At 48.0% G+C, this 26,904-nt stretch overlaps 5 protein-coding genes across 6 annotated transcripts; 3 read left to right on the top strand and 2 right to left on the bottom strand.

Moving 5' to 3' along the window:
* The first annotated feature begins 98 nt into the window (after nucleotides 1-98).
* LOC120904697 (DNA-directed RNA polymerases I, II, and III subunit RPABC5) lies at nucleotides 99-694 on the top strand. The gene is made up of 2 exons (XM_040314917.1): nucleotides 99-364; nucleotides 442-694. Exons 1-2 carry the CDS (start codon nucleotides 270-272, stop codon nucleotides 548-550), a joined length of 204 nt encoding a protein of 67 aa, XP_040170851.1. The 5' UTR covers nucleotides 99-269; the 3' UTR covers nucleotides 551-694.
* Nucleotides 598-16,755, bottom strand: LOC120904693. Its single transcript, XM_040314913.1, has 4 exons — nucleotides 16,645-16,755; nucleotides 2,278-2,686; nucleotides 2,035-2,188; nucleotides 598-1,947 (listed from the first exon to the last, which is right to left on the bottom strand). The coding sequence occupies exons 2-4, from the start codon at nucleotides 2,437-2,439 to the stop codon at nucleotides 731-733; spliced, it is 1,533 nt and encodes a 510-aa protein (XP_040170847.1). The 5' UTR covers nucleotides 2,440-2,686; nucleotides 16,645-16,755; the 3' UTR covers nucleotides 598-730.
* LOC120904691 (zinc finger protein 271-like) lies at nucleotides 9,115-15,398 on the top strand. 2 transcript variants are annotated; one of them, XM_040314911.1, is made up of 5 exons: nucleotides 9,115-9,776; nucleotides 10,693-10,837; nucleotides 10,918-11,865; nucleotides 13,589-14,396; nucleotides 14,574-15,060. In XM_040314911.1, exons 1-5 carry the CDS (start codon nucleotides 9,742-9,744, stop codon nucleotides 14,951-14,953), a joined length of 2,316 nt encoding a protein of 771 aa, XP_040170845.1. In that variant the 5' UTR covers nucleotides 9,115-9,741; the 3' UTR covers nucleotides 14,954-15,060. The 2 variants fall into 2 exon arrangements, with proteins under 2 accessions (XP_040170845.1, XP_040170844.1); XM_040314910.1 differs by having other exon boundaries at nucleotides 9,124-9,776; nucleotides 13,589-14,636; nucleotides 14,738-15,398.
* A 69-nt stretch (nucleotides 16,756-16,824) lies between the features above and the next one.
* On the top strand, nucleotides 16,825-24,603 carry LOC120904692 (zinc finger protein 236-like). Its single transcript, XM_040314912.1, has 4 exons — nucleotides 16,825-17,398; nucleotides 18,913-19,186; nucleotides 19,478-21,256; nucleotides 22,418-24,603. The coding sequence occupies exons 1-4, from the start codon at nucleotides 17,355-17,357 to the stop codon at nucleotides 22,448-22,450; spliced, it is 2,130 nt and encodes a 709-aa protein (XP_040170846.1). The 5' UTR covers nucleotides 16,825-17,354; the 3' UTR covers nucleotides 22,451-24,603.
* Nucleotides 24,583-26,569, bottom strand: LOC120904694 (uncharacterized protein DDB_G0284459). The gene is made up of 2 exons (XM_040314914.1): nucleotides 25,167-26,569; nucleotides 24,583-25,101 (listed from the first exon to the last, which is right to left on the bottom strand). The coding sequence occupies exons 1-2, from the start codon at nucleotides 26,249-26,251 to the stop codon at nucleotides 24,729-24,731; spliced, it is 1,458 nt and encodes a 485-aa protein (XP_040170848.1). The 5' UTR covers nucleotides 26,252-26,569; the 3' UTR covers nucleotides 24,583-24,728.
* Nucleotides 26,570-26,904: the final 335 nt, after the last annotated feature.

The following is a 26,904-nucleotide window of genomic DNA, read 5'->3' as shown; positions in this document are numbered from 1 at the left end:
ATTTTAGATCGAATTTACGATTGGGCGCGCCATCCCGAAATTGCGCTCAATCTGGCAACACTGACCGTTGCCGCTGCCAAAAAGCGAGCTGTCAAAAACGGCAGCCACTGCGATTTGTTTACCTCCTCACGAGCGTGTTCCGCACGCTTCCTTTCGACGAGCGAAGAAGCGCGATTTTACGCATTGTAAAAAGAGTGCAAAACGTGTGAAAATTTGATTCCTTTGCTTTCTCCTTCTCCAGTACACGTCCAAGTACAAAATCCCGCACAATGATTATCCCGGTACGGTGTTTCACCTGCGGCAAGGTTATTGGCAACAAGTGGGAAGCATACCTTGGATTGCTCCAGGCCGAATATACCGAAGGGTAAGCAACTTCTAAAGGACGCACTTCTAAAGGACTTCTTTCATAGTGGAATCTTTATAAAATCCCTTTCCCCGCAGTGATGCCCTCGATGCGCTCGGCCTGAAACGGTACTGCTGCCGACGGATGCTGCTCGGTCACGTCGATCTGATCGAAAAACTGCTCAACTACGCACCACTCGAGAAGTAGAGAGGGAGAGCGAGAGCGTGCGAACGAGCGATCATTAATTACCAGCGTAATTTTAAGACTCCGTTTTATTACTTTTGTTCATACCAAAAGTGCAAAAATACAACATAACCTGGTTTAAGAATATAAAAAAATATACACTTTCCACGCGTCCCTGTTTTTTGTTCGAGTAAATGACACTTTTCAATCTTCGCGGGATGAAATTCGTCGTCGCTTAATGCTGTGACCGCTTGCACGCCTCGCAAAAGAGATAGCCAGCTCATCCTCATCCGACGAGGACAGGCAGATGGAGGTTTGCGACTGGTCGCCGCTTTTCTCCCGCTCCGGTTTGGCGGCTTCCAACGATCCGTTGCTCAGCTTGCGGTTCCGACTGTCACGTCGCTTCGGCGCACTCTTCAGACTGGGCGTATGGGAGCGCCGATCGGACGTGGAGGGGGTGCGTATTTTTTTACCATTTTTGTCGCGCTTCGTCTTCTTCGACCCGGCACCACCATTCACCACCGAGGGACCGTTAACGGTGGGTGAACCCTTTGGTGGCGTTTCCGTGCCGTTGGTCGACCCGCTCGCACCGTCCCCGGCGGGCTGGAGGAGGACGGCGGTGCCGGTATCCTCGTACTTCGTGCAATACTTATCATTGCCCAGGATGTGCGGCATCAGGTAGGAGTATTTCTTTATAAAGGTGCAATTATGCTCCGCACTCCAGACGGTCTTGCAGTAGCGACAGGTGGGCACACAGTCCGCCCGCTTCTGGTGGTGTTCGAGCGAGTCTTTGGATTTGAACGTTTTGTTGCAGGTGCGGCACATGTACACCAGCGGGGCCGGCTCGTCCCGGTCGATGGTCGCCTTGACTGGCCAGAGCGCCTCGAGGTAGTGGGGCACCTTCAGGCAGTCCACCAGCACGGGAATCAGCTGCTGTATGCGCATTCGCTGCGCGCTGCCTTCCTTCGGTGGGGTGGTGGCATGTGGCGATGATTCCACTTCCGCAGCAGTGACGACTTCATCCGTAGGCTCGCTTTCTGCTGCTGGCGCACTTTCTACTGCTGGTGCTGAGCCGCTCTCTGCCGTCGATACCCTTTCTACCGTTGGCACACTGTCCTCGGTGGCCAATTGTGCTTCCACGGTCGCTTGTTTTTCAGCTGCATTCATCAGATCTGCCATTACTTCGCTTTGTACGGTCACAACCGATCCTTCCCTCGATTCATCGTCGATAACAATAGTGGCCGATTCCTTTTCCACGGCCGGTTCGGCATTTGGTTCTGGTGCACTGGACTTTGCCGGTGACGGCAGGCTAACAACGTCTGTCTGGGTACCCCTCTCCTGCACCGCCGTGCCGTTGCTGCATTGTGGCGCACTTTCAGCGAGTTCGTTCATGCTCGCAATGCGCGCCTCCCCGGCGATAGCTATCACGGCGCCAGGTATCGAAAACGAAAAGGGAGCGAGTTATTATAGCCGCCCGGCCACACCATACAAGCGTACCAATTCCTTACCGCGGAATGCGTTGATCTGGGCGAGCAGCACCGACTGATTTAGCCGGAAGTTTTTCCTCAGCGACAGACAGCGTATCCGAAGTTTGTAGTGGTGTACGAGCTGTACGTAGCAAGGCACGCAGATCATCGTTGGACCCTCATCGGTTTGCAGTACCTGCGAAATGGTCACCACGTTCGTCAACATTCCACAACACAACACAGAATGCGAGCGGGCAGAGGCTGCTGCTTCTGTCATCTACTTACCTCCACCCGGTACACATCGAGCAGTAGGCGGTTGATGTCCTGATTTTCCAGCAAATCGATGCCGGCCGTCTGTGCTATTTCGATCTGCTTCAGGCACAGCCGACATCGCGTATCCCGGCCAGCATCGTTCCGCGCTGCCGTCTCCAAGGCTTCCGTGGACATGGTGAGTGTGTTTGTTTTTTAGGGTCGTTTTTTCTTTTTTTGAAAACTAAGCCAAACGCACTCGCCACATGAAGGGTGCAAAAAACATGGTCCGTTTTTTTTGCTGTTGTCTGCGTTTCTTGGGAACGCTCAAATTTGCCCGGCAGATCGCTTTCAAAACAGCAACGCACTGGTAAAGCTTCGGTGCAATTTTGACAGCTGCACCGGTTGGCAGTGGTGCTAAACCTGACAGACGGGAAGATTGATACTGCACAGTAGATCGTAAGAAGGACATAGGTGTGGTTATTATTTGCACGAAAATTGGATTTACAAAAAATTTAAATCGTTTGAAAACTGTGCTGAATAATTTAAAAACGCCCGATTTGGTAGGAAATTATAATTCTGGAATGGGGGGTTCTTTTACGTTCTTGATTTTGAAGATAATTTTAGCGTGGTCTCACTGCCTCTTTCGCCAAATCTCGTGTCCGAGAGTCCGGATCTCTCTCTCTCTTAGAAAAAAAAGCACAAAACCAGGATCGACCGCAGTTGTCAAATGCGACGAGTGTTGGTGGTACAATGGAGCGCCGTTTATCCGGGCTTCTCGAGACATGACCTCGCCCGGATATGCGAATAACACGGATAATGAGTCACATGATATATTTTATCACCAATTCCTGATTAAGTTGTGGAAAATTTACTTATTTTTTGATAAAAATAACCCAGTTTTTATTAACTTCATGTTTTTTCAATGCAAATATTTCAAATTTGCCATGAAATATAGTGTTTTTTTTGTTACGACAATGTGCTCTTTTAACCGCTTTTTCAAATATCCTCCTCATAACGCAATGTCACCTTTGTATTGAACTGTCATTTCTCAACAGCACGGATGAACGGAAACTCGGATAAAAGGTACCCGGATAAACGGCGCTCCACTGTATATGGGGTTGATTAATGAATTGTTTTAGTTTGATTGTAATCGTTCTCTCATTTATTGTTTGTAATGAATAAATATGTATGAATAAATTAAAATAATATTATGATAAAATAGTTTAAAAAAAACTGCAATAAAAACTTTGCGTGCACATGCACTGCCGTATAGACACAACTGTAGCACCTCATCTATACAGGATTTTCCGATAGAACTCAAGACTGCGGGACACTTTGATGAATTTAGCTTAAACTCCTCCTGAACAGCTCGATTTAACCCCCCAAGTGACATTTTCGAGTAGATTATTTCGTTTTTCGAGCTGCTGAAAGCTTAAAGAGCAGGCTTAAAGTTAGCTTAAAGAGCTGGCGATAATATCGACTTTAAGCCCAGGTGCCCAGGTGACAACTGTTCTACATTTTTAGCTCAAACTCCTCGTGAACAGCTAGATTTAACCTATTGCCTCATGTAAACGCTTGAAACCATGGGTGTGTGAGTGAACAACAATGTGTTGAAGCGTTGAAGTTTATGTTAGAACTTCGGTAGAAGCCGGAGAAACAAGAAGCTTGCAGTTTCGTCCTCGGTGTCAACAACCAAAACACTGAGTAAGAAAAAGTAAACGATCTTTCCAGGAATATCAGAATAGTGAAAGAGTGTTTTATTATTAATCTTTTTGTTTGATACGGATTTAAGAGTACGTATGTTTTGTTTTGGGAAGGTAGCTTGTGCACATCGTGATGACAATTCTCAAAATGGCACCAGAAAAAAACGCTTCACTCTGACGTTTCAACTGTTATAATGAGCTTAAAGTCGATATTATCGCCAGCTCTTTAAGCTAACTTTAAGCCTGCTCTTTAAGCTTTCAGCAGCTCGAAAAACGAAATAATCTACTCGAAAATGTCACTTGGGCGGGATCTGCGGATTTGTATCGTCCCCCCTTTTGCTGCATAGGTTCTCCAGATTATCTGGTACAGGCGGTCCCCGAGATACACGGTACCTCTTATACGCGGATTCGGAGATACGCGGTTTTCAAAATTTGACAGTTCTTGAAGCAAATTGTACTGATGTGACATATCCATTGTGAAATACCAAATAATTTCCGTATTGATCGAAAGTAAAATACCATTTAAAAAGGTTTAAAACTGTTCAATTCATTAGAAACATATCAAATAATTAATTTGGTGGCTAAAACCACCCCCTACTTGCAAAATTGCACGAAAATTAGTGATATTTTGGCTGGAAATCACGAGATTCGACTTACGCGGAAATTCGAGATACGCGGTATTTTGCGGTCGTTTTCGGTCCCCAATAACCGTGTATCTCGGGGACCGCCTGTATATGGAACAACTAGTGGAGAGGTATTAGGTATTCGAGGTGTCAAGATACTTTTCGGGCAGAACCCTAACTTTCTGCCAGTGCAAGAGCAACGGAACTCCCAAGAAAAACCTTCGTGTGGCTAGGCCGAAGCTAACAGAGGTGATAGTGACATGGATCAACCTCAGGCTCTATCTCCTTTCGATAAGCTGCCTCCGGAGGTAAGTAAATATTAACTTTGAAATCTTTCCCCGATAGTTTCGTAACTCCATTTCACGTTTCAGCTTATTTCCTTCATATTTGACCATCTTGATTTAAAGGCATTGAAAGCGATGTCTCTTACTTGTCACCGATTGGAGCAAATGTTTTCCGAATACAGCAGTCAACGGTTTGTGCTGCGCATCAGACCCAAAGTCCTGGACTATTTTGGAGAATACATCCTGGGGGTAAAAGCCTCAGAAAAGGTCGAAAAGGCAGCCATATTGCTGGAGAGAGTATGAAACGTCTCTACCGCAAAGTACATCTCGATGTCTCGTGTGTCAACTTGAGTATGATAGCATCGAGGAAATGCATACGCCTATAGTACTGCTGCTCGCAATGTACTCGATGAAACAGCTGGTCATACTGAAACTTGAATTGTCGCTAGATGCGGAGGATTTGGCCAAACAGCTGCCGGACGGTCTAGCCTATCGGTTCATAGATCACCTGAAAGAGCTGGTAGAGCTGCATTCTTTCGGATGCTGTTGGAGACCGCGACCGACCCGACCTAGGACAGTTGGCAATATTGAACGCCACCAACAAACTGTCGTTCACTGCTTGATTGCATGATTGATTCTAGGACCGGTATGGGTTCTTGGTAAGTGCCAGAATCAGTATGGGTGCATGATCAATTCCAAGACCGGAATGGGTTCTTGATATGTTCCAGGGCATGTTCTCGGACCGATATGATCAGTATTAATTCCTGCACCGGTATGCGTTCAGTATCGGTTATAGGACCGATACAGAATCAGTATCAGATCCAGGACCGGCATTAGGTTATGTACAGTTCTTGAACCAGAATGTGTATTAGGTTAACAGGCCATTAAGTTAGGCGTACTATTAAGAGCAAAAGAGATATTTGAAATTTATTTGCGCTGCCCTATAAGCTGGCCAAAATGACTAGTAAGGTAAAAATACTTGAAATAAAGTTTCAACTTATCATATTAAGCATGCCATTTCATTCTATCAATTAAATACTTACGGCAGCAGTAATGTTTTATTTGTGTTGTGCACATGAAACAAGCGGTGCTGGCAGGTAATTACCGAATAAAATTTAACAATAGAGCCTTAATTTTTCATTTGTATAGGGTAAGTGTACCAATTATGGCCATAGTACCAATTATGGCCATAGTACCAATTATGGCCATAGCAACCAGTATTTTTGCTATAAAACAGTAAATTTACATTCTGCAACCATGGATGGATTTTTTGTATCAATTATGAACCTTTCAAAATATTAATGCTTCATTAGTTACATGTCAGAAACATGCATTTATAAAATATCACTCTTTTAAAATGTGTCACTAAGATTTTGTTCATCGCTTACCATTTTGCTAAGAGCACCACTATAGGATATTAGTGATTTACAAGCATCTAAACCAATTTTTATATGAAAAAACACCATTATGATGTCAAACGCTTGTTATTTAATAGCTTCACATCAAAATTTATCAATTTTGCATCGAAAATGTGCCTTTTTGCCATATGTCCATAATTGGTACAACTTAACAACGATGTACCAATTATCGCACTAGGGCAAGTGTACCAATTATGGCCATAAGGAGCACTTTTATTGTATAAAACAATCCAATTCATTTAAAAACTTTGGAAAGTATTTTAATATTAAATATAAACTATATTCTGAACATTGATTCCAAAACATCGTACAGGAACTGTATCTTTTATTAATTATTCGAGTTTAAAATTGAGTCCTCAGAAGAGTTGACATTCCTTAGCGTTTTGCAAAGACCATTGCGGTTGAAAATAGGTAACTTTTAAAGCTTTTAATCACATATTCTACTCTAAACCTAGCCTAGAACAACAACTCAACATTTGATCCACACCGTCATGCGCAGAAAGATCAATTATTCGTTCTTTATGTTAAGATGTACAAATTAATTTTTTTAATTTGAATTAATGTTGAAGGGAATTAAAAAAATTAAAAGAACTAAATGAAATAAAAAGATACTGTCTACGAGTTATCGCAACATCACAAGAAACTAAAACAAAAAAGCCATTTCCAAAGATAACAGGTTGGCTGATAAGTCCCCCGTCTAACAAAGAAAAACACATTTTTTTGTCAAAATTCGTTTTTATTATTCAACATAGTTCCCTTCAAGAGCGATACAACGATTATAACGACCTTCCAATTTTTTGATACCATTTTGGTAGTACTCCCACCGACAAACCGACGTGACACTTCGAACAAAATGAGCTTCAAAAGTTGTCTCCTTATTTCAAATGAAAATACGTTAAACACTAGCGCCATCTCTATAATGATTCGTTTACTACACTGACACAACGGAGGAACTGCTTAAACCCCATTTTTGTTTTTCTCCGCAAATTCCAATGCGCATTGTTTTATTCACTTCTCACATCTTTTGTATTGATTTGGAAACTTATAAAATGATTTTCCTGGGTGTTTTGTCCAAAAATTCTCACAAAATCTTGCCTAACACTTCCTCCGCCGTTTGTACTTGGAAAAGTTGTTTACATCGAAGCAGCAGTGAACAGAGCTTACTTTGACAGAAGTGATCGCCTCACATGCAAATGACAGTACTTTCGTGTGGGACACTTTTGTAACGCCAGTGTCACGTCGGTTTGTCGGTGGTACTCCTTCGGTTTTGCCTCAAAATAGGCCTCAGTTTCGGCGACCACCTCTTCATTGCAGCCAATTTTTTTCCCTGCGAGCATCCTTTTGAGGTCTAAGAACAAGAAAAAGTCGCTGGGGGCCAGATCTGGAGAATACGGTGGGTGGGGAAGCAATTCGAAGCCCAATTCATGAATTTTTGCCATCGTTCTCAATGACTTGTGGCACGGTGCGTTGTCTTGGTGGAACAACAAAATAACAAAAGTTGCTTGACAAAAGACGCTCTGTCTCACAAACTAATTGACATACAGACGTCAAATTTTGACACGAATCATTTGAAGGTTGGTACTATATAAAAATATTATGCATAATATGCATGCAAATGTAAATGTATAAATGTATGTTGTAACAGGTATATAGCGCCATCTATGTGTCAGACCGGGGACTTATCAGCCAACCTGTTATGCTTTTATGTTTGATTTAAACGACTTTAATCATATTATTAAATGTGTCTGAAATTATAAATACTAATTTTCGTTTCTGCCTTACTCAACCACATGCTCGTCATGGATTCATGCAATATGGGCTATTAGGACTTAGGACTGGCTATCCTGCTATGGGCAAAATCATTAAGTTACTGAAATCCATGTCGCAGTAGTGGTATAGGCAGGCCTTGAACGATAACGGTTGTTGTGCCGAAGAAGAATAAGAAGAATTTTTAGTTCTGGATTATTTTTCATTATTATGTTTTAAATTCATCACATAAAGCGATTTTTTGCATATAAAATACACGATTTTTAAGATATGGCCATAATAGGGACCCTGTTATAACCATAATAGGAACGCTAGTGCCATAATTGGTACATTTTAAAGCAGCAATTATTCGATTTTTTCTGTGATTAATGATTAAATCAAATCAAATTAAAAAATATGTGCAGATTTTACACATTTCAGGCTTCCAAAATCCGTATAGAAACACATGATTGTGTAAAAAACGAATTTAAACCGCGAACAAAAGTGCGAATTGGTGACAAACTATGTCCATAATTGGTACACTTACCCTACTGCACGTTTAAAACGCTTGAGAAGCATTTAGTTAAATTAACTTTTTGTGATACTAAGTGCGACGAAAAAGTTGTGAGATAGAGAAAAAAAAACATCAAATTGAATACCATTTTTAAATGTTTCTCTCTCGTGCTCATCAAACTAAACGATTGTAAACAAAACATTAAAATAATGAAAATTGAGCAAGAGCGCATACATACACCCACAAAGAGCCGTCGTGCACAACTACAATGTGTTCGATGTTGTTTTTTTTTGCATAAAGTTTCCGGAGAGCAATCGCCTTATTTTTCTCCCACCCGCCGGGAAAACCGGAGAAAGTTTTGCAACCCCACAGAGGGCCCGCCAGCGAAAGAGAGCGAGAGCGAGACGTACGAGCGTCAACAACAAGCGTGTGCGTGTAAAAGTTTGCCTCCCCAACACGTGCTTCGGGTTGCGCCGTGTTGTAGTAGACGGTGGGCGCCTCCATCGGCGGAAAAAAGTTGGAACCGGGATAAGGACGGCATTACAGTCGGCGAGAGCGGGAGAGCGCTACGCGACGCAGCCAAGAAGCAAACACGACTCCCGTGGAAAGCTTCGGCTTTCACCTTCTTCGCGGGCGAAAGGAAAATTCGTGCAGAATTATTCCATGCGAAAACGTTGCGCTGCTGCTGTGTGCGTGCGCCTCCGTACGTGTGGTGTGGTCCAGGGTACGGTGGTGTCAATCAGTGAACACTTGACGGGCTTGTCCGTTGCAGCTTTCGTTTCGTTTGTTAGTTTGTTTATAAATAGAGTGCGTTGGAAGGGTGCATTTGTCCAAGTTTCGCTTCCTGGTTAAAGGGGTTTCCCATGGTTGCTTCGATGTGGAAGTGAAAAAGCAGCAAAGTACACAATGCAAACGATACACAGTGACGCGTGAGACACGGTGATGGTGATGGTCGCTGGAAAAGCGTCAGGATCCGAACCATCCGAATGGTGACAAACGTGTTGGCCCAAGCTCTAAGCAAAAAGTTTCGTGTGAAATGGAGTAATTGAAGCCGCGTTGGTTGCCCCCTTCGTTGGGTAAAAAGGCAAATTGTGGATGTAAAAAAAATTGCAATCCGCTAGCAGCAGCCCTAGCCACCAGGAAGGAAAACTCACCTCCCCCCCCCCGCTCCCTCGCAACAATCGCTCGAAGGAAGGAAAAAAAAAGAACATGGCAGAAGATTTATCGATCAATAAAAATAAGATGTAAGTGTGTAGCGCGGACACACCATACACATAAATAAGTGCTCGTTTTCCAGAGATAATTGCCCATCGCTTCACTCACTCTCGCGCTCGGCTCTCGCTCTGGCTCTCGCTCGCGCGGCGCACAAAGTCATCGTCGCCGGGAAAAAGTTCACGATGCACGCTGTACCTTCCACATCCTTAGTTCCACATTCCAATCTCCCCATTACCACCACCACCGTTAGGAGGGGTGACTTTTTTCTCCGGCGCGAGACTTTTCCGAGCCGTCGTGGAAGTGAGAAAAAACGTGAAAAAGGAAAAACAACCCATTAAGCGGGAAGGATGAGGAACTGCTGCTCGGACGGCCCGTGGGCTTGAAGGAGATGTTGGACAAAAATCAAAGATGGTTGCCATTGTTCTGGACTCGGGTTTTTTTTCGCTTTCTTTCGTTTGCCCCTTGTTCGTATCCTTCTGGGACATTGAATGCAATTTAATGACTTTTATTTTATTTCTTTGTAGAAAGGGGACGAAAAGGACATTTTGAAGCAAATTGAGGACAAAATGGATGTTCTCTAGTAGCTTTCAATTATTTATTTTGTTTTATATTTTTTTAATAGTTTTATGCATTTTTGGAGGATTTTTTGTTGAAACATTGAAATAATAATTGTTTTTTTAATGCCATTCAATTGAAGCATTAAGTAAAAAACGAAAAAAAATTAAATTATTTATTTCGATAAGAGGCAAAAGAGGCCAAACATTCAAATTATCTAATTTCTTATAATCAGTGGATATTCTGAAAAAAAAATCTCAAAACTTAGAGCAAATGTTGATGAAAACAGGGCAAATTGAATCAAGCCAAATAACTTTAATTTTTTTTGGAAATTTCTGGATTTTTTTAAGTTAATTTAAAACTTTGAATTGTTTTCCCTCCCTTTTTCAGTTTTACCCAACGGTACGGCAACAGTAATAACGACATCTGTCGGCTCTGTTTAAAAAATGAAGCCCACATGGAGCCACTGTTCTACGCGAACCTGTTCCCAAACATTTTACTCACGAAAAAGATATACGATTGCACCTCGATACAGGTAAAATAGATCAAGCTGATTCCGTTTCAATTAAAAATTTAAAAAAAAAACCTAACTTATTTCCCCCACCTCCCCTCAAGATTATCTACGAGCGCAACCTGCCAATGTTTGTGTGCAAGCTGTGCGCCAACAAGCTGGACGAGTACGTGCGATTTCGGGACCGGTGCATCGCAAACGACGAGTTTCTGCGCAATGCGCTGGCCGCCTTCGATGCGAACGGCGGAGGCAACTGTCCCGGTGCGATAAAAATGGAACCGGATGACACTGCCCACCCCGCCGTACCACCTCAACCGCCAGCCAGCGCCAAGTTTGCCCAATGCCTTGCGGTAACACCGCTCGAGCTTAACTGTGCCCTGGTGGCGGCTGCTGCAGCCGCCGCCGGCAAGCGGGAACCGCCCGACATCGAGGAGGAAGACGAGGAGCGGGGCTATGGGCACGGGTCCGGAGCACCGTCTCCCGATCGGTCCGCCTGTGGCCGGGCGGACGAGCTTACGGTCAAACGGTCGCACAGCGACGAACTCCACTATCGCAGTGGCGACGAAGACGACGAACTGCTAGCGGACGATGGGTACGACGGTGAACCCAACCAAACGCCGGCGGACCACGCCGACCAGCAGCAGTACGTGTGTGAGGTGTGCTCGAAATCGTTCAAAATCCGGCACCATTTGCTGGTGCACCGGCACACGCACGTGGACAGCCACGCGCCAACGGCGGACATGCAGCACGAACGGGCCGACTTTAACGGTGCTACGCCCGGTGCCGGTGGGGCCGGCGGCAAACCGTCGTACAGCTGCCCCAAGTGCCCGAAAGCGTTCGTCAACAAGGGCAACCTGCTGAACCATCTCGAGACGCACACGCACGAGAAGAGCTACGCGTGTGACATCTGCACGAAAACGTTCAAGTACAACGTGCAGCTGCGGCTGCATATGCGCATCCATACCGGCGAGCGGCCGCACAAGTGTGAGATCTGCAATCGCGGCTTTTCCCAGCTGTCGAACCTGCGATCGCACCGGAAAACGCACTCCAAAGTAAGGGAACTTCACCATAGTAGTGGTGGGAGTTCGGAATCGAAACTTCCCGGTTCTTGTTCCATGTTCGGCATTAATTCTGGATTCGATTTCGATTCTGCAACCGATTCCAATTCTGATTCTGGAATCGATTCCAATTCCAATTCTGGAATCGATTCCGATAGCGGAGTCGGTTCCGATTTCAAAGCCGATTCCGATTCCAATTCCGAAGCCAGTTCCGGAGTCATCTCCGATTTCGGAGTAGATTCTGGAGCTCCGATTTCGGAATCGGCTCCGAAGTCAGAATCGGCTCCGGAATCGGAATTGGCCCGGAAATCGCAATCAGCTCCGGAATCGGAATCAGAATTGGGTCCGGAAGCACAGTCAGTTCTCCAATTGAAATCAGTCGTTTAGAATCGAAATCAATCCCGGAATCTCCAAGAGAATGGATCGTTTACCAGTAAAATTAGGGTCTTGGTGGCTATCGATACAATCGTAGCTGCATAGGACCCAAACGCCTATTCTCATGGAGATACCGAAATAAATGCCGAAATAGAATTTGATTCCAGAGCCGATTCTGATTGCGGAGTCGATTCTTGAACCAGTCTCTAAGCCGATTCTAATTTCTGAGCTGATTCTGATTGCGGAGTGGACTCTGTTTCCGGAGTCGATTCCGGAACCGATTCCGTGTTCAAAATAAATTTAGGATCCGATTCCGGAGTCGATTCCGAAGTAGATTTCGGACACGTTTCCAATTTCGGAGTAGATTCCGGAGCCGGCTCCGATTTCGAAATCGGCTCCAGAATCGAAATTGACCCGGAAATCGTAATCAGCTCCAGAAGTGGAATCAGAATTGGCTCTGGAATCAGAGTCAGTTCTACAATTAAAATAGGATGTTTTAGAAACAAAATCAGTCCCGGAATCGCCAAGAGAATGGATCGTTTACAAGTAAATTTAGGCTCTTGGTGACTATCGATACAATCGTAGCTGCATAGGACCCAAACGCCTGGAGATACCGAAATAGAATTTGATCCCAAAGCAGATTCTGATTGCAGAGCTGATTCCAAAACCAATTTCTAAGCCGATTCCGATTGCGGTGCCGACTCCGTTTCTGGAGTCGTTTCCGGAACCGATTCCGTGTTCAAAATTAACTCTGGATCCGATATCGGAGTAGATTTCGGAACCGTTTCCGATTTCGGAGTAGATTCCAGAGCTGTCTCGGATTTCTACCGGTTTCGGAATAGGCCCGGAAATCGCAATCAGCTCCGAAATCGAAATCAGAATTGGCTCTGGAATCAGAGTCAGATCTACAATTGAAATCAGAATTACATTTTAGAAACGAAATCAGTCCCGGAATCTCCAAAAGAATGGATCATTTACAAGTAAATTTAGGTTATTGACGGCTATCGATACAATCGTAGCTGCATATAACCCAAACGTCTATTCTCATGGAGATACCGAAATCGAATCTGATTCCCGAGCCGATTCCGATTTCCGAGCTGATTCTGATCGTGGATTCCGGGATCGATTCCGGAGCCGATTCCGATTTCCGAGCTGATTCTGATCGTGGATTACGGGATCGATTCCGGAATCGATCTACTATCCGGAATCGATTCTACAAAAATTTGGAGCTAGTCCGAATCGATTCAGACCAAAACTGCATTGTTCCCATCACAACACCATACCTTGCTTCTGAAAAGGACTCCTCGCCTAACGCTTTTCCTCCACTCTTTTCCATGCCCAGGTCAAACCGTACAAATGCCACCTTTGCCTCAAAAGCTTCACCATGCTGGACAACCTGACCGCGCACAGCGCCAAGTGTCTGAAGGACAAGTTCCGCTGCACGCTCTGCTCGAAATCGTTCGCGAAGGAGGGCAACCTGCTGTCCCATCTGCAGTCGCACAGCGACGGCATCGTGGAGAAGATGTTCAAGTGCGAGATGTGCCCGAAAAGCTTCAAGAACAAGGAGGACTGGAAGCGGCACGTCCGCGTGCACACGGGCGAAAAGCCGTACACGTGCGACATCTGCTCGAAGGGGTTCGCGCAGAAGGCGAACCTGCTGTCCCACCGGAAGACACACCTCAAGCCAAACGTTACGTACAGCTGCGACCGGTGCGCCCGGACGTTCCGCTCGCAGAAGGTGCTGCAAATGCACGTGCCAAAGTGTACCGGTGGGGCGGGACCGATCGAGGGTGCGAGTGTGCCGCCCTCGGCACCGGTAACCCCCGTGTCCGAATCAATCCCGGACTCGCCCAGCCCCGGTGCGGGCGTGTCGCTGACAACGACATCTTCTTCGGCGGTGGAGGCGGCCGCCAACAGTACACCGCCGACCCTGTCCGAAGCGCTGTCCGATCTGTTGCGGTACGAGATTGCACTGCGGGCACCGCTCGAGCTGCAGCAGATGCTGCTGGGGCACATCGACCGGAAGGGCAAACCGGCGCAGGCCGGTCCGGGTGGTAAGGCGGCCGGGCGGCGGTACCGGTGTGACGTCTGCTTCAAGGGCTACTCGCAGTACCCGTCGCTGATCAAGCACCGCAAGCTACACTTCAAGGTACCTCCGCTGGTAAAGGTCCTGGCAGGGAAGGCGGGCCACCATCACCAGCAGGACTACGAGGACGGGGAGATGGAAGAGCCGAGCGACGGTCTCGTGCAGCCACCGGGGGAGCTCCACTGTCGGGGAGTTGGAGGGATCGGTGATGCACCACCACAACCACCACCACTACCACTACCACCACCACACCACCAACCGACTGGCGAACCGATCGAGCGGCCGTACAGCTGTGATATATGCGGTAAGACCTTTAAATACAATCGTAACCTGAAGGTGCACGCCAAGCTGCACGTCAGAGCGAACCGTTTTAAGTGTGACAAGTGTACCACCACCTTTGCGCAGGCGGAAGATTTGCGGCGGCATCTGCCCACCCACCCGACCGCTGCCGGCAGGAGCTTCAGCTGCGACTACTGTGCGAACCGGTTCCGGTCGAGCGAGGACCTGAAGCGGCACCGCCGGTCGCACACCGGCGAGCGGCCGTACCGGTGCACCCGCTGTCCGAAGGCGTTTACGCAGCAGTCGAACCTGCGGGCCCACGCGAGGATCCACGACCGATAGGGGGCGCCGGTGTGCAACAGGTTGGATCAGCCAGTGGACGAACGGTGCCAATGGGGCCCGACGTTGGAAGCGTGCCGTTACATCAGCCAACGGTAGCGTCGGTCGAACCGGCGTGCGTTACATAGTGCCAGCTGTCTGTTTAAGCATGGGATGGAGAGCGAGCAGGAGAGAGCTGGGAGAGTATTTTGTAGACAGGGCCGGATAGGGTTTTGCACGGCCCAGCGACGACAGCCCTTAAGGTGCATTAGGTTAATGGGTAGCGCCCCCGCCCTCTGTTTCGTTCTCGTTTTCTATTTACCGTAACCGTTAGGCCACTGTTTTTCTATTTCCCTATTGGATATGGTGTGTTTGTGTTGAGTCGATGTGTTTTTTGCCCGAACGATGTGCAATTGTGATTATATTATTATTATAGTCAGTAGCAGAAATAAATGTTGTTTCGTGTAAATTTTATTGTGAAGAGTGTTTTTTTTTGTTTTAGGAACCAAGCAGGGACGACTCGCGGGATAAGTCTTATGGTAGAACTGACAATTCAAATGAAACTGGATGTACATCTTTTCCATTCTTACTTGGACGGACGTCACCCTTCGTAAGCAAGCCTATGTAAGCAGTGTAAGGAATCAAGATCCCATAACACGTCAGAAATAATCAAACTAGAAACGGTGGCTACAGATGACCATCTATAGATCTGGTGATGCTGGGAAGATTAATTCACCAGGTCTGCAGAGGGATGTTCACTTCGTGATACTTCACAGGCAATTACAAGTATCGCGATACTGGAAATCAATTGAAAGAAGTAGGCGAAATACACCAATAACTCATTTCCCCTACAAACCCTGTAGTGATGCTACTTTTTCGGATAGTGGAGTTTGTCGGGATGACTGATGCTATATCTTGGAGGAGTAGTGTTCTTTGACAAGCATGATGAAGCTTCCTCTTCACACTCTAAAAGTATGTTGTTACAATTTCGGCGCGGCAATGTCGTATAAGCGGGATATGACCAAGTGTGCCATTACCCTTCAGCAGACGACAGCAATCTAACGAGTTGATAGAAAATCGGGCACTAACTAGATCCTTAGCAATCATTATCTTAAACGGTGTTTCGTCGTGATGATTAAATCTGGGACTGGTACAGTGTCGTAGAGTCCTTAAAGAGTCAGACGACTGTAGACCTTAGTGAGTCAAGGAGTTACACACGCTACTGAGACATAGGCTCCATCCAAATCTGATGAAACTCTCTTAGCAGCGTTCGAGGAACATTTTCAAAAGATTGATTGGCCTCACAGACATGTAGGTATAAAGAAGTCGCTAGAATGATGAGATATCCCAAATAGTTCAGCTTTGGTCGGTATTACCGACGATGGAGGGTTTAGCGATAGGCGGACTGAGCGGCCGGTAAAGTCCCCGTCGTTTTGGAACCGCGTAGAGTATTCCCTTAAGGGCTCCAGTAGACGAGGGTGGCCACATAGCTCAAGAAGCAACTCAGCACCACAAAAGGAACCCCTCATAAATTCCTTCTCCAGGATCTTCTGTGATGCCAGTTTCTATGCGACGTAGTACAAAGGTGAAGGCGAGAAGATTCCATAACATCTTGAAATTGCCTAAGATTTTCATATAATCTAGGAACGAAATTAAACGCGGATGTGTCCTCTTACTTACTAAAATCTATAAATCTATAATATATATTCTCCTACCTTCACTTTCCGGGTGACTTCTACAATGTTTCACTTTGTTTACAAAACTCAAGACACAGCTCGGACAGCCGTTGCCAGCGCTTCGCAACCAGCCAGTACTCAACGCAGCGTTGTAAACGGAATTCGCTCGGACATCGCAATCCGCTGTCAAACATGACAGTGCACACACATACACAAAGAGCGCACGAAATACGCACACGGAGAATTTACGGGCTTAGCTGTGAAACTGTGCAAAAGTTGCAAAACACTGTGTAGCAGTTGCGAAAACAAAACAAACGGAACCAACCAACTGCATCACGATCAATGGCCACTGCAAGCCAGCCAGCCCCGAGACGGATGGTCCCAGCACAGGCACGAACGGCAGCAGCAGCAATCCCCCTGATGTAGAAGAAATCGTTAGCAGCAGCAGCAGCAGAAGAGAATAAGAAACACACATACACACGCGGAGAAAACGGGCAGGCGAAGAAGCAAACAAGAAGCAGTGCACAAAAATAATGATTGCCGAAGGAACGGCGAGCGCAACAGGGCCCCCGACGAAACCGTGGTAAACAAGAGGGCGAGCGAGTGAATTACAAGTGAAAAGAGGGGGAGGGTTGCGGGCGTGTGCGTGTGTGTGTGTGTCTCTGTGCGAGTTCGAAGGGAGGTGCTGCAGCAGCAGCCGCCCGTGCAGTCGGCGCAGCGTCTTTCGCGGGTACGGATTTTATCCGACGATGAATGTAGCAGCAAATCGCCACATAAAGGAGGAAACCAGCAAGTGAGTATTGAATGTGTGCCTGTGCTGTGAAGTGAAAGGAAGAAAGGGAGAAGAGTGTGGCTGTATTGCAAAGTGATCTAAAATATAGGTGAGAGCTCCAGAAGAAGGTTCAAGGATTTTCAAGTGCCAGAGAAAAAAAAAACAATCTCGAGGGAAAGTGTGTTATGCGTCGTCCTTGAGAACGGTACATTTCATGGGGAGAAAAGGAGCCCGTATGTTGAACGAAATGTTATGCCATTGGACTGGTCGTAATGGGTTGACGCAAGAGAAAGGACCGCTCGTCAAAGGCAAGAGACATGCAAACAGAAAAAGTTGGAGCTAATGGAACGAAACGGTCCGAAGCGAAGCAACACACCAAACCAATTGGAGTAACAAAAAAAAAAGAAAGAATACAAGAAACGAAACGAGACACACATCCTCCGACCGTGTCTGTGAGCGTGTAAAAGGCAACCAATGACCAAACGCGAAGGGAAAGCGGGGAATGCATCCAAGAAGGCTGAATTAATGCGGCGCTGACGATGGCGACGACTGCGGACGAGCATACGCGTAAAAGAAAACATAACACGAAAAGGTTCGCCTCGTCCCCCTACAGGCCTGTAGTGTCCCCCGCTTACACACACACGCATACACATATCAACGAATGTTCGCGGTCTTTTTGCGCAGATTCCACCGCGCGCGCAAAGGAGAAGGAGAAGGAGCAACCAAACCCCGGCAACAACACGCGAGAGTAGTGACGGCGGTGTGTGTCCTACAAAACAGCATACAACTACCCCCCTACTGGCTCTGCCTATACACACGCAAAACTATTCACTACACCACACGCGATCGGCACCCCACCACAACCAGCCAGACGCGATCGTCCGCCGCCGCTGCATTTCGTCTCCTTGCGCATGCAATGCAAAAAGGGCAACATCGTATCGCGCGCGGACTTGTGTGCATCGGTGGTGTGTTTGTTGTGTGTGTGTGTGTGCTTAGTTTACATGTGTTTGTTGCTATGTCACTGCTCCACTCCACACACTCGTCCGCGGATAGGGCCGAACCGTTCCCTTAAACGCAGTCCCTCCTCCCTTAAGTAAGGGACGATTCGAGCGCACATCGCGGACTGAAAGAAAGCGAGAAGAAACTGGTTTTTGCTTCGCGCGCACCCCCCCCCCTTCCGCCAGTCTTTCATTTATTATTGACCCGGCGGGAGTAACATGGGGGGGGGGGGGTATAGAATGTGTGTTCGCTTGCGGTGGGCTTTGGGCGCGCGCGCGTGTGTTTGCGCGGCGTTCAATCTCAGCAGAACCGCGCAAACCGGATCGGCACGCAAGCTTAACCAAACACGCCAAACGTGTGTCTGTCTCTGTGTGTATAGCTTTTTTGTGAGGAAATTTTTGATGGTATTTGTAAACCGTTCCTTTTTCTTCGTACAATTAAGGATTCGTGTTTTAACGAGCGGAGCGAAATTGCTTTTCTCGTTGTATGTTCTCTTTTTTGACCCTTCACTAAACTCTTTCTCCTTCTCCGAACAGTGAACACCATGCTGGTGAAGGTTGCGACGGTGAGGACGGCGCTGGAAGGGACATTGGACAGGGGAATGATGGAGAAGCAGCCGAAGAAGACAGAGAATGCCAGCAGCAGCAGCAGCAGCATCAGCGCAGCACGCGCACGATCTACAGTCTCAATATGAACGTGTGCCGGTTGTGTCTGTCGGAAGGCCACGGGCACCTTCAGCCCGTTTACTACGCGCAGGACTCGCCGGACGAGATACTGCTGCAAAAGATACTGGAGCTGACCACGGTGGAGGTGAGTTGGTGACGTTGCGAGTATGGCGTGTTGACGGACACTTCCTTGACTCTTTCATATAGAAAGTGAACTTCAAATGATTGAAATTGAACTCTATGGCTCCCTTTTAGAACAAGCTCCTTGGAAATTCCTATTGGATTTGTCCAAAAAGGTTGCTATAGAGTCCAATTTCCATTACATTTCGCGTAGGAAAGATCCAATAAAGTGTCCCACAGCTATGAAAACTCCTGAAAAAACCTGTATATTGTCACAAAATAAAACCTAACAAACTCTTCCCTTTTGCATTTTTAGATCACCTACGCGATCGATTTTCCCACCAGCGTGTGCTTGGAGTGTCTGGCCAAGCTGGACGAGTTTACCCACTTCCGGCGGCAGTGCATCGAGAACAATGAAATGCTGAAGCTGAAATACTACGAGCTGAAGGCGGAAGCGGAAGCGGAGGACGCACAGTACTGCTCGAAGCAGGAGCTGAAGGACGAGGAGGCGCTGCAGCTGGCGGGCGTGAAGCAGGAGGAAGAGTTCATCCAGCTCGAACGATCGGCCGTCATTGCGGAGGACGAGCAGAACGGTGCCCCGGTCGACGAGCAGGTGACGTACGTGGAGGAGGAGGAGCCGGCCGGCAATGAGATTATCATCGGCGATGGGGGGCAGGACGAGTACGGCGCGGACGAGCAGCCAGTGGCCGGCACGAAAATACAGTACGTCTCGGAGGACGGCACCATGACGGAGTACATTACGGCCGGTGCGATCGTGCGCCGGGAAGCCGGCAGTCCCGAGCTGGAGGAACCGGCCGGCGGTGTTGGTGAAGCGCCGCAGGAGATTTACTACACCGTTGGCACGGACACGTACGCCATTCCGGCGGTGGGCGGAACGGAAGCGGCCGGCTACGTGCCACAGGTGTACGCCGACCAAACCGAGATCGAGTGTACCACGATCGAGGACCATCTGCCGGAGGAGTACGTGGAGGAGGTACCCGCCGTCACGATGACGGCCCCAAACATGGCCCCGAACAGTGGCACCCACCCGGTGCTGGCTGCGTCCCGCGGCCGCCACGATCGCCCCTTCGTGTGCAAACACTGCAAAACGAGCTTCAAGTACGAGCACAACTACGACCGGCACATGAAAAACCACGCCAAGGTGCTGTACCGCTGTGGCAAGTGTTCGAAAACGTTCGTGAAGCTGCGCAAGTGCCAGCAGCACTTCCTGAAGGCGCACTCCTCCCAGCGGTACGAGTGTGACATCTGCTACCGGACGTACAGCTTGCCGACGCGGCTGGAAAACCACGTGATCGAGATGCACTCGGTGAACGGTATGTATCGGTGCGACCGGTGCCAGGGCGAGCTGTTCACCACCTACCTGGACTTTAAGGCGCACCGGTTGCGCTACCACCCGCGCACCGAGGAGTCCACGGCAGTAGGGACGGCCGGCGCCGACACGACGCCCGCCATCATCAAGCAGACGTCGTTCTTCGATGCGGTGCACATGGAGCACGTGCTCATGTCGAACAATTCCTGCACATCACCGGGCGGCGGCAGTCCCACGCCCAGCTCGGAGGAAGACCAGCAGCAGCAGCAGCAGCAGCAACCCGCGAAGGAACTACCGCCCGCCCGGGGCAAACGTCCATCCACGGGGAGTGGTCCCGCAACGCCCCGCACACGAACGCGCACCAATGGCCATAACAATCGCGCAGCGAAGGCGCAAAAACTGCACGCAACCATAACGACGACTCCGCAATCATCTGCACAGCACGAGGTCATCCTAATAGATGACGATGAACAGCAACATCAGCAGCAGCAGCAGCAGCAACAGCACCAACTAGAAGATTCGCCACTCCCGAACGGCGGCGCCAGCACACCGACGGTGCACCGGGAGTTGCTGCAGCAGATCGAGGAGAGTGAGGCGAACTCGCTCGGTCCCAAAATGTACACCTGCGACAGCTGCCCGAAGCAATTTGTCCATCTGAACAACCTGAAAGCGCACATCTACGCCGAGCACGACAATGACAAACCGTTCAAGTGCAAGGTCTGCCCGATTTCGTTCAAAACGAAGGAAATTCTCGTGATGCATATGGTAAGGCTTTTGGCTTTGGGTAGTTGGAACTAGTGATGGGCAGATTTGGCAAAAATTCGGAGTCGATTCCGACCCGACTACGATCATTTCGGAACTGATTCCGGAAGGTATGACCGCCCAACATTATCCAGAGTCGCTCGGAATCGTCCAGAATCGTCCGGAGTCGTTCGGAATCGAAGTCGACCGGAGTCGGCCGGCGTTAGCTTGAGTTGTTCGGAGTCGTCTGGAGCTGTCCGGAATTGTCCGGAGTCACATGGAGTTGACCAGAGTCGGAGTCATTCTAGTTCATCCGGAGTCAATCGGAGTCGGTGGGAGTTAACAGGAGCTATGTGCTTGTTATTAGGCATTACAGTTCGTTGTGTACAAGCCTACAGGCCCATACAGACCTTTGTTTCCAAGCCCGACTTTAGTCGACTCCGACTCCAACCGATTCCGGACGAATTCGGGTGATTCCGATCGACTTAGGAGGACTCCAACCTCGAAATTCAGTCGACAGTCTGTCGATTCTGGACGATTTCAAACAACTCAGGGCGACTCCGAACGTAGCCAAATGACTCCGGCTGACTCTGGACGACTTCGGACGACTTCGAACGACTCTGGACGACTCCAGACGACTCCGACCGACTCCGATCGACTCCGACCGACTCCGACCGACTCCGACTGACTCCGGACTACTCCGGGCGACTCCAAACGACTCTGGACAACTCCGGATGACTCCCGATAACTCCGACTCCGAAAGACTCCGGAAGATTCCGGGCGATTCCGGGTGATTTCAAACGACTCCAGATGACTCCAGATGACTCCGGGCGACTTCGAACGACTCCGGACGATTTCGACTCCAAACAACTGCGTGCGACTCCGGGTGACTCCGGGCGGTTCCGACTCCAAACGACTCCGGGCGGTTCCGACTCCGAACGACTTCGGAAGATTCTGCGCGTATCCGGACGATCCCAAACGACTCCGGACAATTCCGAAAGACTCTGGGTGATTCCGGAGAACTCTGACTGCAGGCGGAACTACTGGTTCGGATTTTTAAGGAGTCAGAATCGGACTAACAATAGCCTGAGTCGGATCGAAGTCGCTCCAAAGAGCACATCACTAGTTGTAACCATTGCCCTCTGTTGGACCTGTTTACTAATTGCTTTTTTTGTCTCTTTTTAGCTACTCCACACACAGAACAACGGTACCACTTAAAACGTGCACCAAACCACGACCTATTATTATGTGCCAAAATCCTTGTCCTCTCCCTACCGGTGGTGGCATCTCGTGTGTGAACTAAATGTGATTCACCCGATTCATCCATATTGGAGTGAGGGAGCATGCAAAGGATACAAGATTTCAATTTCCGTTACATCCCTTTCGGAAATCCGTATTTGTGAGTGTGTGTGTGTGTGTGTGTGTGTGTGTGTGTGTGAGTGTATGTGTGTTTTTACGCAATATCCTACCATACCATTGTAATCGGTGGTGCTCTTCTGTTACGTTAAGATACGATACCGTATTGTCTAAGTTTGCTCATTCAATGAGAGATCGAGAGCAGAAAGAGTGGAGGAGAAATTGAGGGTGTGCAGTGCTTCCTTTGTTCCGGAGTTCCTTCTGGATCGAATTTTTCCGCGCCCCACTACCCCGCCACACATATCGGAACTGTTTGTGTTTTAGCGAAAGGACTTTACGCAACAATGGGCGTATATTACAGGGTTTTTCAGGAGGTTTCATGCGTGTGGGACGCTTTATTGACTATTTCTTACTGAAAATGAACTTAATGTGATGCTAACTGGACTATATAGCACCTTGTTGGACAAATCCAATAGGAATTTCCAAGGAGCCTGTCTCTAGAGTCCAATTTCCATCATATGGAGTTCATTTCCTATAGGAAAGAGTAAATGTAGTGTCCCACAACTATGAGAACATTATTATTATCACAGTGTGGCCTTCCAGAAGCAGAAGCGACCTTCTGTTTGAGTTCTGTCTTCTCTCTATTGCACTAACCTTTACCTTTCTTCCGTTACGGCCAACGGTCTGCTGTGTGCTCATTATTAACCACCCCCGTCCTCTTCGATCGGTGCTGATCAATGTTACGCAAAAACACACACACACAACAGAAAACAATGCAAATAAATCTCGCCTCTAGTTTGGTAAGTGGCCGTCTCCTCGCGTTTAGGACCATTAGAATGGTTTAGCCGTGCTATAATGCGCGACGTGTTTCGGTTGGGGCTGCTGGGCCCATTCTAGGTAGGACAAATTAGGTAAAGTAAGTCGTACGCGCACATTACGCAAGTAAAAGAGAGACACATTTTCAAGGTTAGAGTACGTAGTTGTTAGATTTTATTCATTTCGTTTTTTTACTGAACGTTTTTCTTTTATAGGGAAATAGTAGCAATACAGGGGACAGCCAAGTGCAGGTTTGCAATAAGTCGAAGCGACTGTTGGAGAATGCCGGGGCAACTCTTTAAACCATTTTTTTATCTTCTAAGAGTGCAATAACTTGTGCAACGAATCCCCATGCCCCATTTCCTCCCACTATTGCTACTACTACTACTAGAGCCTGTTGTAATGTACAATTGTTGAATTTATTTTACATTTTACACTCTCCTGTGCCGAGGACTACGAGAACTGTATTGTTTTTTAATCGTTCATACTATTGGCAAACAAGGTTCTCTAGGGTATTTCGTGTCATAGATAAAATACTGAGGGAAAATTGATAAAAATGACCAGTTCGGACACCCTGAGGGAGACGAACCCCAAACACTTGCGGGAGAGATTATATAGTAAGAGAACAAATCGCCATAAACATAAACAGAAAACACGTGCAAGCAGCGCTACCTCTAGACGCGCAAATGTAGCATTAAAAAAAAGAACGTAAAATACTTTCTATCCTTCAAAACGAGTAAAAGGACAGCAAGTGTGTCAACCAATAAGATTGGGAGAGAAAAAAAAGTTATAGAAATGGTTTATGTGACAAATGTGAACGTTTTTTTCTGTTTCTTTGTCGTGTTGTGTATTGATAAGACAGGATGCATGTTGCCGTTGTTTCCGTTTTCGCTCCGTTTCTCTATATATTTGCTGTTGTAAATGTTAATGCACGGTTAAAGATTTCACCTCTACACACACATGCGCAATATGCAGAGACAGCGGCAAGCTGGAAACACCGTGTACACTGCGCAGCGTAGGCTTATAATAGGATGTATGTAATATGAAAACGCAACGGAAACCAAGTGCAAACCGCGACGAGAGATACTACACACAGCCCAGCAACTGTCATCCTAAGGATCGGCAAACGGGCAAACTGTTCGGCAAATAGATAGATTTCAATCGTAAAACATAGAAAATAAAGAAATGATACATCTCAATTCGCCTTTTAGCTGCATTTCGTTCGATTGCGCCAAAGACAGCGGCTCGTTTGCGCATCCAAAACGCAAGAGCTGATGCGCACATCATCGTACAATAGGTGGAAATAGGTAAAATCTATTGGTATTCAATCCGCCTCCTCATCGTCGTCATTGTCTTCCTGGTGGAATTCTTTCACGGCCGAAATCTTCAGCACCTCGTGGGCACCTTCCCCATCGTCACCGTCCGCAGCCGCCCGTCCACCGTCGGTATCTTCATCGCCGGCTCGTGAGTGTTTGCTTTTGCCGGCGTCTTTTTCCTTCTTCGAGCCTCCCGACGTGGGTTGCTCCAGCCCGGCCGACCAGGTGCCGCGCGGTATGTCCGAATAGGCAGCCGGATCCATCGGGTCGAGTGGGGCGGATTTGGGGGGTCCACGCGGTGGACGACGGTCACGGTGATGGTGATCCCGGTCCCGGTCGCGGTCACGATCACGGTTTCGATCGCGATTGCCGAAACGATTGCTGTAAATGCAAAAACAAGACATTAACACGCATTGCAGCATTCGATTGTGCGCATTACAACTTACTCATCACCCCTCGGCGCTGGACTGCGATCGCGATCTCTTCGGTCACGGTCCCTTCTATCTCGATTGCGCTCCCGATACTCGCGATCCCGATCCGTCTCGGACATGCCCGTATCATTCCCGGCATCATTACCGGACGAGAACGTGCGCGATCGCTTCTCATCCTCCCGTCCACTACCCGATGGCTTTGGCGGTCGTTTCGGGGGGTTCACAACGGGTGGTTTAAGATTTTCCAGTCCCACCGGCGGTACCGGTGGCAGCTGGGCGCCAGTATTAGCCGGCCCGATCAACGGTTTGGCCGGTGGCGCTGCCGCCGGTGGATAGCTTTCCACCACAACCGTTGGCGGGACGGCTTCGCTCGCCGCCTCCTTCTGCTTCTGCTCTTCCATCAGCTCGCGCCGCAGCACTTTCGCACTTTTCGACAGCTTCGCATCCGGATGGGTCGGCGGCAGCCAGGAGACAATGCGCGTGTCCTTGTTGTAGAAGTAGAACGCTTTGCAGCCGACGTCGTACTCCTTGCGCCAGTTCTTCGGCAGCGGGTAGCGCTCGAGCAGCCGCTTGACGCGCTTGTCGTAGTCCTTCTCGATCTCGAAGTCCGCCTCCCCGTACCGCTTGACGCAGTACATCGTGCAGAGATGGTACACGTTGTACTTGTTCTGGCACGCCTCCACCGACTGGTAGCCGTACCGTTTGGTCATTTTTTGCTTCATCTTTTCCGTCCAGTCCTGCGCTGGGTTGCTTTTCTTTTTCGCCGCATACTCGAACGAGTCCGGATTCACCTGATCGTACTCGTCGTAGTCTTCCGCGATGATTTCCTCGTTCACCGCGTCCGCCTCACGGCGCTCCTCGTCCAGCTCATCGTCCTCCTCGTCATCGTCGTTTTCGCCGTGGTCGTCCGAATCCCGGTCGGTAGTGGCGTCGGAATCACGCTCCCGGTGGTCACGGTCCGAGTCACCTTCCGCCGTAGACGCTGCTCCTCCTTTCGCTGGATGCGAATCGTTCGTTCCGGCTATGTTTTGCTTACCGGCCCCATCCGGTATGATGCCACGCTTGGCAAGACGCTTCAGAAGCGCCTCGGGTAGCGTCATGATGGCAAATTTTCGGTGTTTTATCGGTAAAATACGTTCTCTCGTGTGCTTCCTGTACGGCACCGGGGTGCGAAACTTGTTTTGTTTACATCGGCAAGCGTTTGACAGTTAAGCTGTCAGGGCTGTAGTCAGAGGAAAACACTTCTTGAATCAACTGTGGTAAACAATAATTTTTCGTTCTGCATTTTTGTCCGCATTCGTGAACGACGCAATTTTGAAAAGGTTTTATCGGAAAGTCTTCGGATAACAAGGTACGATTACATCTTCTCTCTAATAAAATTTTAGTAAAGGCTGCGTTACTTGCAGCGTTATTATCAGCATTACATTCCAGCGGTTGTTTGGATGCTTTTTATTCAGTTTACATCCATACAATGGCAACCGCTACGCAAATTACAGTCAGAATTCAATAGATTAACGCTTTTCCGTAGTTTTTCGATATTTTTCCATATGTAGGTCTATAAAAAATAGGAAAACCACTAAAGTGGATTAGTATATGCTCTCTGGAGCGCAACTACGACTCCGATCCGATTCCGACTATTGTTAGTCCGATTCCGACTCCGGGAAAATGGAACCAATAGATCTGCTCGGAGTCGTCATTCGGAGTCGTCCGGAATCAATCGGAGTCGTCCGGACTCGTTCGGAGTCATTGGCCG

This window comes from Anopheles arabiensis, chromosome 3, assembly GCF_016920715.1.
Source record: "Anopheles arabiensis isolate DONGOLA chromosome 3, AaraD3, whole genome shotgun sequence".
In the NCBI taxonomy this organism is placed as follows: Eukaryota; Metazoa; Arthropoda; class Insecta; order Diptera; family Culicidae; genus Anopheles; species Anopheles arabiensis.
The sequence above is the reverse complement of the archived record's forward strand: the minus strand, read 5'-3'. Positions and strand labels throughout refer to the sequence as shown.

What these genes read in the sequence shown, in the direction of transcription:
- LOC120904697 (XM_040314917.1), top strand. Translation starts at nt 270, where the DNA reads ATGATTATCCCGGTACGGTGTTTCACCTGCGGCAAGGTTATTGGCAAC. An exon ending in CAGGCCGAATATACCGAAGG is followed by an intron (nt 365 to 441) that starts GTAAGCAACTTC and finishes CTTTCCCCGCAG; the next exon opens with TGATGCCCTCGATGCGCTCG.
- LOC120904693 (XM_040314913.1), bottom strand. Translation starts at nt 2,439, where the DNA reads ATGTCCACGGAAGCCTTGGAGACGGCAGCGCGGAACGATGCTGGCCGG. An exon ending in TCGATGTGTACCGGGTGGAG is followed by an intron (nt 2,189 to 2,277) that starts GTAAGTAGATGA and finishes ACCATTTCGCAG; the next exon opens with GTACTGCAAACCGATGAGGG. An exon ending in CCAGATCAACGCATTCCGCG is followed by an intron (nt 1,948 to 2,034) that starts GTAAGGAATTGG and finishes GCGCCGTGATAG; the next exon opens with CTATCGCCGGGGAGGCGCGC.
- LOC120904691 (XM_040314910.1), top strand. Translation starts at nt 9,742, where the DNA reads ATGGCAGAAGATTTATCGATCAATAAAAATAAGAT. An exon ending in ACGATTGCACCTCGATACAG is followed by an intron (nt 10,838 to 10,917) that starts GTAAAATAGATC and finishes CCTCCCCTCAAG; the next exon opens with ATTATCTACGAGCGCAACCT. An exon ending in GTACAGCTGTGATATATGCG is followed by an intron (nt 14,637 to 14,737) that starts GTAAGACCTTTA and finishes ACCTTTGCGCAG; the next exon opens with GCGGAAGATTTGCGGCGGCA.
- LOC120904692 (XM_040314912.1), top strand. Translation starts at nt 17,355, where the DNA reads ATGAATGTAGCAGCAAATCGCCACATAAAGGAGGAAACCAGCAA. An exon ending in ATAAAGGAGGAAACCAGCAA is followed by an intron (nt 17,399 to 18,912) that starts GTGAGTATTGAA and finishes TTCTCCGAACAG; the next exon opens with TGAACACCATGCTGGTGAAG. An exon ending in TGGAGCTGACCACGGTGGAG is followed by an intron (nt 19,187 to 19,477) that starts GTGAGTTGGTGA and finishes TTGCATTTTTAG; the next exon opens with ATCACCTACGCGATCGATTT.
- LOC120904694 (XM_040314914.1), bottom strand. Translation starts at nt 26,251, where the DNA reads ATGACGCTACCCGAGGCGCTTCTGAAGCGTCTTGCCAAGCGTGGCATC. An exon ending in CCAGCGCCGAGGGGTGATGA is followed by an intron (nt 25,102 to 25,166) that starts GTAAGTTGTAAT and finishes TTGCATTTACAG; the next exon opens with CAATCGTTTCGGCAATCGCG.